At 27.9% G+C, this 10,941-nt stretch overlaps 1 protein-coding gene across 1 annotated transcript in view; it reads left to right on the top strand.

The window, feature by feature from the left end:
• Positions 1 to 782: 782 nt before the first annotated feature.
• Positions 783 to 10,941, top strand: part of LOC112689735 — a 14,049-nt gene continuing 3,890 nt past the window's right edge. Inside the window, exons 1-6 of the mRNA XM_025563562.1 lie at positions 783 to 869; positions 3,578 to 3,775; positions 5,802 to 5,924; positions 6,213 to 6,371; positions 6,442 to 6,556; positions 6,775 to 6,921. Of these exons, the coding sequence (XP_025419347.1) occupies positions 783 to 869; positions 3,578 to 3,775; positions 5,802 to 5,924; positions 6,213 to 6,371; positions 6,442 to 6,556; positions 6,775 to 6,921 (829 nt within the window). The remainder of the gene's footprint in view (positions 870 to 3,577; positions 3,776 to 5,801; positions 5,925 to 6,212; positions 6,372 to 6,441; positions 6,557 to 6,774; positions 6,922 to 10,941) is intronic.

Raw genomic sequence — 10,941 nt, 5'->3', positions numbered from 1 at the left:
TGAGCAGCGGCAAAATCGTTTCGGTACGTTATCCGAATCGGACGTCGTCCACCGCTGCGATTCGAATAACCACACGAAGCGAGGCCGAGCCATTTTGCCGGACGTATACGGTGTCACGTCGTAACAACAATCGTATTGTGTGTCGTCTTCGGCACCGCCGATAACACCGACCACCACGAGTCGTCGTATTGTATTGCACACGCATAATACTGCGCAGTTCGTAGAAATAATAATAGTAATAATAACAATGGTTATGGTATAGTTGTGTCTGTAATAATGATAATAATAATAACTCCTCGCGCGTCCTCCGGCCGACCACTCGCCGCCCGTCGACCCTTCGCGTGCAGTGTCGCTCACCGCCCGACCACCCACCACGCGCGGTGCCAATATAGCCGACGACCGGTCCCCCGCCGAGCGGCACCGTGCCGCCCGTCACTCGGTACCGCTACCCGCCCGTAGTCCTCGCGACGACCAGGTGTACCGCCGCCGCCGACGCCGCAGCCGCGCACCGTTATCGTCTGCAGTCCGCGGGCAACGCACACGCGCACAACTGATTACCGAGTGCCGACGACAGCGACTCGAACGAGTGAGCGAGTGGGAACGAGGCAACGGAGCGCCGCCGCGACATCAGTAAAACGGAACGGCAGTAGTGCGTTATCCGTCAGAGCGTGTCAGACCTTTGCCGTTGTCGTTTCGATCGAACGGAACGTCGTTTTTGTCATATTTTTTTTTCTTTTCCCGTACGCTCTTCCCGTCGATCGCCCTTCCGCTTAGTCTTCAAGATGACCGTCATTACCATGCCATCGTCGGAGAAGAAGTCTGACAACGTACCGCTGGTGACCAACATCGAAGTCGATCCATCCTCGCGGGTAAGTCCGTGCACGGTCACCAAACGTCAGCTACGCTCTTCGGGTTTTTTTCCCCTCTGTCCTTGCCCACTATACACCTGTGATACACATACACGCGCGCAAAACGCACTCGCATAAATTGCATTGCTAATGTTCTACGCCTTCCACTGTCCTCGCCCCCTTCCCACTTCGGGCTTGTGTTATTATTCGGCCAACACCATTGTTATACCGATTCCACGCCGTTCCGTGCGTTCCCCCCCCGTACGCGTACGATTACGAAAAAAAAGTAACGATTTCACGTCGTTATTGTTTTAATTTTTCGACGTTGTAATTGTTCCCTATGCTTATGTATTTTAAGTCTCGTACGTGCGCGAACGGCACGTAAATCGCCGACTAAAGCAACAACAACGAGCCCCGGAGTGCTGTGTTGTGGTGCCGTACATGTCGTCGTCGAACCGGCTCGGTTGGTCGCGGCATAAAGGTTCCGCGATCCTCCTTACCTTGAGAATCATGGGATTTTGATCGCGACAATCGCGTCGGACGGCATTACGTTACCGGTATATTCAGATGCGTATCGCGCGCGCGCGCGCGTGACAAAATCAATTCATGTCGTATAGCCGATCATCAACCACGGTTACGAAAGCAATAATGTTGAAAGTTTAGGTTCCCGAGCAATCAGTAATCATTAATATGGTCCTTGATCGGTAACACGTTATCGTTGCACGTCATGTCATTATTGTAACTACCGTTGTCTCGTCCCAATGTCACCAATTACTTCCTATCGCGCGTTATTTCCGTGGTATCTGAGCGGCGAATCGAAAACTTATCGCAACTCGAATAATCATTTCTTGCATAACCGTTTGTTTTCGGTGCACATTCCCCCCCCTCCTTTATCTAATTTTAAGTTATAACCAGAGGTTATAAGTTTAACAGTAACCTGTTTTCGTTTTCTGTTATTTGTATTATTTATTTTGTTTATGTTTATATTGATATCACTTGATAATAAATTATTTTAAATTCCTGTGCATAAGTACTGATGTAATAAACCTTATTACAGACATTACTAGTAAAATAATTTACGGGCACATAAGTGTGTAGGATTATTTATGATCTGAGTTGGTATGGCTTATGTGTACCTTTACCATGCATTAATTTTTTTTTTTTTGTTACTAAACAAATACCTATCTACTACAACATGTAATTTGTTTGAAATGAAATTATTAGCTTTTAAGTATAAAATATATTTTTGATATAAAGTTCAGTATTTGTGTTAGTTTGTTTTCAAATCCGACTTCAATATTTATCATTATTAAAAATGAAAAAGTAGATTTATAATTAGGTCTGTTAATTTAATACTCTTAAAAACATTAAATTCACATTCAAAGTACTGTAAAATGTATTTAAACTTCAAATAAATTCATTTAATATAGAGAGAATTCAGTTTATTAAATTGCAGTTATAGAACTAATTGATTAAATTAAATCATATTTCATAGTTTTTTTTTTTATAAAAAAATTGAGAAGTGAAAAAAAGCAATTCCATCAAATCTATGATGTTCAAAATAACTACTATAAATGTGTTAAATACAAATTGTTGTTCATAGACATTAAATTGTCTGACTTATGATTATGCTTAAAGGTCAGAGTGGACATATTTTCTTTATCGTATCACATGTGACTTGATGATTTCCAATCCTTTATCCGTATGGTTGTCAAATTGTTTTTTAAATGTTTTAATTATTTCATGTCATATATTACAGTTGTTTTTTGTAACTGACTTATTATTATTGAGTAAAAATTACTCATATGTGTTTATATAATACATACACATATGTGCGGGGATATATTAAACATATTTAAACGGTTAGTAAAAAAGGTCATAATTCATAATCTATAGCATGTTAAATTTTATTGAGTATTATTTATGAGCCCTCATATTTTGATGATATATAGAAAAAAATATGGTGGTTTTATTTAATATGGTTACCAAACTTAAGTGAAGGTCAAAGGAAATTAAATTATGTTTTCTATTATTTAGTTTTATGACTTTTTTTAACTTGAATTGAATATTTTTTATGGCATTGAAATGATTGACAATGATTTACAAAATTGAATTGTTTGTTTATGTACTTAATTCTCTAACTAATTATTTTTTCAAATAATGTCTTTTTAAATGGCTTAAGTGATTAAAAAAATGATTTAGATTTTAGAATTTTGTTATATTTAACTAATATATATTTTACCATAGGTAAAGACTTGATAAAAAAATATTGAACATGACTCTTTGAACTATCATATTAAATAAATTTGGATTGATTAGATAACAAGCAAATTAAAAATTATTAATGTGTATTGTTTTAATTTTTAACTATCCTTTCTACTATAATTATATAAAATTATTGCTAAGGCTTCTTAAATTATTAAAATGTTAGATTATTTTAAGTATCATAGAATACCATTTAAAAATCAAATAATAATATTTAGTACACATATGCTTTTTTTTTTTTTAATAAATCTACCCTGTATTATTATATCTATTTAATTAGAACAGGGTAATTATTATAAGGTAATATTATCAATCTGTGGACATTTATTGTAACTTCATTATTTTATTGCATTTAAAATATACCAAGGACATTAATTTTTTTTAAAAATAAAAATAACTCTAAAGTGCATAATTTATGTTCTATTAAGTACAAGAAAATATGATTTATTTTTATTATTTTGCAGGAAAAGGATTTGGAAGCTGGAAACATTGAAAATGATCTACCAGTCAAATCTAAATTTTTGGTGTTCAGAGTCATTAATGACCGTGTATATTCTATGTGGGCATTAGTTTATATTCTTCTTATGTCGATGTTCATAATTTGTATGATGCTCTATGGAGAACATATTTATAGAGCTATTGGAAACGCCTTTAATGATGAAGTAATTTTTATTTTTTTATTATGATTTAATTATTATTAGTTTTATTTTTAAAACAATACAATTTTAAAGAATTCAGTTAGGTACATTGTTATTATTTTCAGATAGTTATTCATATTAATGAATATATAAATAAGTCTTAATAAAAGCATAAACTGTCTTTATAAATTTTAAATTAGATAAAATAAATTGTCAGTTTATTATTTGGTTTAATTTACTATAGGTTTTTATTTACTCTTTAAAATATTATTTAAGAAATTATTTTATAATTTACTTATTTGAATAATTTGAATAGCCTAATAAGAGTAAATCTTAATTTAAAAATGATGAATTAAATATATATATATAATATATTACAATATGATAACTGTCAAGTATTTTTAAATTTGTTAAATTGTTAAATTTAGTCGAAGTACCAGATATTGTTATCATAATTTATAGCATTATAGTAAATTTTCATGCTTGTTTCATTTTTTTTTCACTATGTACCTATTGTACCTATTTACTAGTACCTAATAGTATCTATTTAACTTAATGAACTTCATGTATTTATCAGAGAGAAAGGGAAATAAATATAAAACACTTAGATTAAAAAGTCAATATTTATATATGTGAGTAGTATAGCTTAAATTGTACCAAAAAAAAAAAAAAAAGAATCAGATGTAACATAAAATAGTTTTATTTGTTTGACATTTGTTAGTGTATTTTCTTAAAATTATAACATGACTTAATATTTCAAATGTATTTGTATTGTTAAATTATAATGTAGGTTTTGTTCTTGTTTTTGCTATTAAGTACTCATACCATTAGGCACTGTCTGTACCAGTACTGTTGGTTTTAGTTCCTTTCTCTCTTTTCTCTCGTTATTCTATAAAAATTAATATATATATATATAGGATGCATAATAATTTTACCACTTCTATTTTTCACTAAACCTCATATTTCTACAACATTACTTTTTTTTAACTGCTTGAATCTTCTTTATGTAATAATATTTAATCCATTTCATTAAAAATTTCTTACCTAATTTAAACAATATCAGATTTATAATTTTATAATTAATGTTAAACTAAAATTTTTGTTCTGGCATGTTTTTCAAACATTATAAAAATATTTTACCTTAGCACATTATAACAAAATAATATCTGTAGTACAATAAAAAAGTAAAAAACAATAATTCATTTTGTAATGTTTATACAGTTGTTCAACAGTTGTTTAGCTATAGGTAACTAACATCACAAATTCTATATTTGAGAGTTGATTTTTGTGAGTAGAGAGAACATTAGTAAGAATTGTTTACTCTCAAAATTTATAAATTTAAGGTTTTTGATGGTATACTATATATTATAATTTTTTGTTTTAAAATTTAATTCAGATTAGTTAATTGATAAAAAAATATTTTTAATTTTTATTTGTTTAATTTATAATCAAGGTCTTTTGCATAGATTTGTTGAATAAAAAAATAATTATTTATTTCTATGATTGTAAACATTCAGTTATGTACATATTACATTGTATATAATGATGAAATTATATTTAATGTGTATATTCATTATTGTTGCTTCTGTATTTGTCCTTATCTTTTAAAGGATATAAATTTATATTACTTTTTTAATAAATTATTATAATTTACAGTATAAAATATATTTTTGAAAAAAATATATTGCTAAAAAAAAATTAATTTCGCGAAAAATTAAACAAAATAATTAATTTTATAACTAAGTATAAATATTGATCCACTTATAAATAATACATTAATAAATAATAATAATATACCTAAATTAAAATAATTATTCATATCATTAAGTCATGATTACTATAACATTGATAACTTTAATATTTATATTAAAGTATTATATATTTTTTTTTTATTAAATAATTAAATTATAAATTATATTTTCATATGTATATATAACTATGAACAATAATATAAAAAAATTAACATTAAATTTTTTTTTTTTTGCGTTTGTTAATGTTTTCTTTAATAAATACTTTACAAATTATTACAAAATGTATATTTCTGTTATAGAATGATGCTTTCTATGGAACAGGAACTATTGCTTTAAACGATAACATGGCTCTTCCTATGCAAGACTTAAACAATGACTATGAAATGAACACACTAAATGAAATGGAATTAAAAAATCTTGAAGTATGTATTTAATTCAAAATTTAAATTATTATTGGTTTTTGTAATTATTTTAAATAGATTTATGACAATTAACAAACATTTTTATTGTCTGAATTACTAATAATGAAAGTATATGGAGTATATAAATATAAGTTCAAATATTTTTATAATTTATGAATTTAACCATTTTTTTTTTTTATGATATTAGTGTATTCATCTATTTGTACTTTAATGATAAAATTATTTTTTAGCATAAACTATTCTCATATGTATATTTTATTATTGTACTAAATTTTGTCTTTGAAATAGGATTTTGCTTTGAATATGGATAAAATTTTTAATCATGATGATATTATTTCTGAATTCAAAGAAGATTTTGAAATTGATCTTAAAGAAGATAGTTATGAAAAAATTGTTCCCAATTTACCACTTACAAACTCGGCACGTTTTATTCACGATTTTAGCGCAGTATGTTTTAATCAAGAATTATACCTATCAATTTACAGTGGACTTTTAATAATAATCAATTTTATATTAGAATGTCACTGGTATTGTCGATGTAGATGGAAGACGCTGTTTTGTGATGCCATTAAATCGTAGCTCAGTATTGCCACCAAAATCTCTGTATGATTTATTCTTCAAAATGTCAATGGGTGAGCATTTAAATTATTAGCAAATTATGTTTTTTTTAAATGCATACAGTCATAAAAAGTCATACAGCCTTACTGATTTTAATGTTTTACAAGAAATTTATTAGTATATGATTTAAGGTGTTGTACTATTGAAACATTTCTGTATCTTAGTATCAAATAATTTATCATTAAAAACTATTAATATTTTTTTTGACTTAATGTATGGTGATTCATTTTAGGATATTATGCTGTTGACACTAAAAATGTCATGCATAACATGCGTATAGTTGAACCGGCTGTCAAGGATCTCACACAATATGGCATATATATTGCTAAGGATTGTGCAGGATTTCCAACTTTCCAGTTGGAAAAAATCGTAACTGGAGGTGTGTAAATTAGAAAAATAAAGAATGAAATTTTTAATATACAATACTATACAAAAAATTATTTTATTTTATAATTAACAGCGGTTTATCATTTGTTTGAGCATGTGCATTAAAAATGTTTCTTATTTAGTTATTTTAGTTAATATGACAATAAGTTGCATGATACTAGCTTTTGGTTAGTGGAAAATTATAATATTATTTATAAGCTCTTAAAATTAAATAAAATTTTGTTTTATATTATACTATTGTGATAATATTTGAAATTTAGGTATAAATAAACTATTCATATTTATGTATTATTTTTCAATGAAATATTATTTGAAAGTAATCATGCATCATACCTTATCCTTTATAATACAAAAACAACATAATATATTGCTTACATTTCCTTGTATTGATTAAATAATTTACTTTTTTAATGTGACAAAAACAATTTTTAATAATATTGTTTGAAAATTGTACCTGAATGTGTAGTATTAATTTTTATTTCATGCTATGTATTATACGAGAATGTAACTTTTGATTGCAATAATTGATTTATTGTATTGAATATTGCTGCTATTATTTTTGCTGTACTGTAATATAATTATATAATCAACATTATGTTAAGTTTTTTCAAACATTATTTGACAACATAAGATATATTATCAAAAGTAAACATTTTTAAAACTTGGGCAATTTAAGTTTTTGAAAGATTAATTTCTTGACGGGTTTTAATTTATATATTTGTTTGTTTTAATTTAATTTAAATAAAATTCATTTTTTAAATTTCCTATTTTACTATTTTTTTTTTCTAGTATATGTTTTCTAAGAATTATTATTTAAAATTGAAATCAAATTATAGCATGGCAAATAAATTTACCTATATAATATCTATTATATCTATTATAGATATCTTACACTTATTCAAGTATATTTTACAAGTATTTTTGATACTGAGTTCCTTATTTTAATTTCCGTTGTGTAAAAACTTATCTAATAATGCAATTTAACTAACTAAAAACTAACACGTCTGTATTAAATAATACCGTGGCATTATGTTTATATTTGCCTTTGAAACTGTCGGAATGCATCTTAAGACTAATATGTATTTCTTGTGGCAATGGACGTAATAATTGAAAAATATTTAAAAAGTAATAATATATTATATGTATATAACAGTATATTAATAGTAATAATTAAAAAAATAAAATACTTTTTAACACTACTTTAATACGAATGTAGAATTTTTGCAGTTATCGTGATTAATTTTCGCTTATCTATCGATAAATTAAATTAAAACTACCTTTTTTTTTTTTTTTGTAATAAAACCAATGATAAAAACAAAACCAAATATTGGTATCTTTTTTTATTATCCATTTTCTCGAGACAGGTGTATAATATAATATCCCACTGTAAGGAGCGTTCCCTTACGTTTCTGGACATGACCATGGTGGAATTCAATTTACTTTGAAAGTAGCTGGTACGTACCTATTGTATTATTTTGAGAATAAGGTTCACCGAATATTAATGGGCACATCCGTAATCCATGTACGGTTATTTACTGTCTCCGATCACCAAATTTTTTTTTCCGAAATGCCGCTACAGCAGCAACGGGTTACATTAATATCGATCAATTTCAACGAAATTAATTATTAATTAAAATAAAAACCGTGTATTTTTTTTTTTTGTTAGTAATTGAGATAGATAATGTTAAAATCATCTTGATACCCGGGTACTGGATACACGCTTCCTCTAAATACCAACATCGTGATGCGCAGTGTTGTTTCAATGGTATCATTTTCACGGTTGTGATATACTTTACGTGATACTCGTATACTTGATCGTTTAAAGGGAGTTTTTCTTTTCAAAGGAGTACATTAAAATATTGTCCACGGGTACTTGCGTCAAACACGAATCCTTGACAGGTTTTCCGTTGCTCACGTTTTATTGACGACGAAAATGTAATCTAGCTTTTATTATATTTAACTCATGAATAATTGAACATCCAAGTTCTTAATGAAACCGACGCTTATCTATATACAGCAAATTATAATATAATAAAATGTGTGCACAGTGTAGTGTAATATATTCACCGGGTTTCACACAAATTCGATGCTTTATGAGTGTTGTTCACGGGCAGCATAATTTAATCTTGTAATGAATGTTACCCCTTCTGTCACGATTCGGGCTATCTACTATAACGTGTGCAATGGGTTGTCAAGTATATTTTTAATATTTTAAATTCTTGCAATTTGGCTGTGCTCAAAATAGCGCCCCGGAAACAATAACACGCGCATTAAATGTGATTGTGAGTTATTTACGTTTTTATTTGTTGAAATTATCAAGAAGCACGTTATACTAGTTGTTTGTTATGCATGAATTATGTGTTGTTTTTTTAATATTGTATATAAAATTATAAAAAATATTAATTAAAGATAAAAACAGGTTTTTCTAAATTTATTAGTATCGCTTCACTACTTGAGGAAAATTGGTTGCAATATTATATTATAAAATAGTGTAATATTATTTTGATTCATTTATTATATTTTCGGTGAATTGAAACCTTAAATATTTTAAGCAATCAGTGTATTATTAAAAACTAGAACTTGTAATAAATCGTGGTTTCTCAATAGTTGTTGTAATAAAGTTAATACAAGCAAGATCTCACGTAACTTCTGTTAGGTAATTTATCAAAACCTATTTTATTTTTTTAGGTAACAATCATGTGTAGTACAAATAATCTTTTAAATCTCTTAAGATTTTTGCTACGATCATGTAAATACGGTAAATAATTGTTTTAGATGGCAGGTCAATTCACAGGGAAATTGGAGGTGAAAAATCATATTTGCTAAAAACATAGGATGTTGTGTATCAGTCAATTTTTGAGATACATAAAAAGTGTATTATTGATCCAAGAAGTTGCTTGAGAAAAATAGGACTGGATAATGGCGTAATCAGGGCAGATAAACTGCGGGTGCCAAAAAATCATTGAATGCTTTTTTGTTCGTCCTCTCTGAATATTTCTATTAAAAAATAAAAATTTAATTTTATATAAAGTAAATAATTCATATACAGATTCATATTTTGACAACAATTTGAATTTATAAATGCTTAATAATAATAAAGCTTGACTTGGGAAAAAAATGAGTAGAAGTAATCTGATGACACATACAGATTTTGCGTATATATCTAATTAAAAACTGAAAATGACTGTGTTTACTCCAAGAGCGTCCTGGGAGGGGCAATGGGGCAGTTATCTCCATGACCTTCTTTTTCTTCATATTTTAATTTTTTTATTATTTATATCAAACTAAGAAAATACATAAATATGAATACATTAATGAAGTTTGCCCTCTCTCCTAAAAAATATCTAGGAATGCCACTGGTTTACTTTGACTTCCTTAAACTTCCTTATGACTTCCTTAAACATGTTTTCTCGAATCAACGAATATTCTATGACTTATTATATTCATTTTCGAACTTTGAACCATAACTTCAATATATAAATATAGTATACTCGTACTGAGGTGTAGTAAATATCTATAAATTATGATGTACAACATATATTTCAGTACCTACCTATCCATCCACTTCTTTTTCAAGCACATTATTCTTGAAATGTTTTTAAAAACATAAATTGAAAAAACTAAAAACTATTAAAGATTGAAGTATCTACCTAATTATCTCCAATATTCAAATTAAAATAAAAAATAAACTATATGCGTTCTATGTAATGGCAATTTGTACACGATTGTGACGTTGATGTTTGATTATCATTATTTATCATGTTCTGCTGTATCAAAATTTAAAACTTCATTGTATTTATACCATAGATTTATTTACTTGTGGGTGTATCTTACTTATACATTTTGTAAATGATTTATTTTTTATAAAAATATTAAATTTTTGTAAGAACTTAATTTAATAAAATACCGACCCATGTGTCCTTTTTTGAAAAAAATAGTAAGGGTACACTAGAATATCTGATAATTAAGTTGGGTCACTCAGTCCCATGGCCGTATCCAGCCATTATTTTTT

The sequence above is a fragment of the Sipha flava genome, unplaced genomic scaffold (assembly GCF_003268045.1).
Source record: "Sipha flava isolate LNK unplaced genomic scaffold, YSA_version1 46_pilon_pilon, whole genome shotgun sequence".
Lineage (NCBI taxonomy): Eukaryota > Metazoa > Arthropoda > Insecta > Hemiptera > Aphididae > Sipha > Sipha flava.
This window is presented reverse-complemented; position numbering and strand designations above follow the sequence as displayed.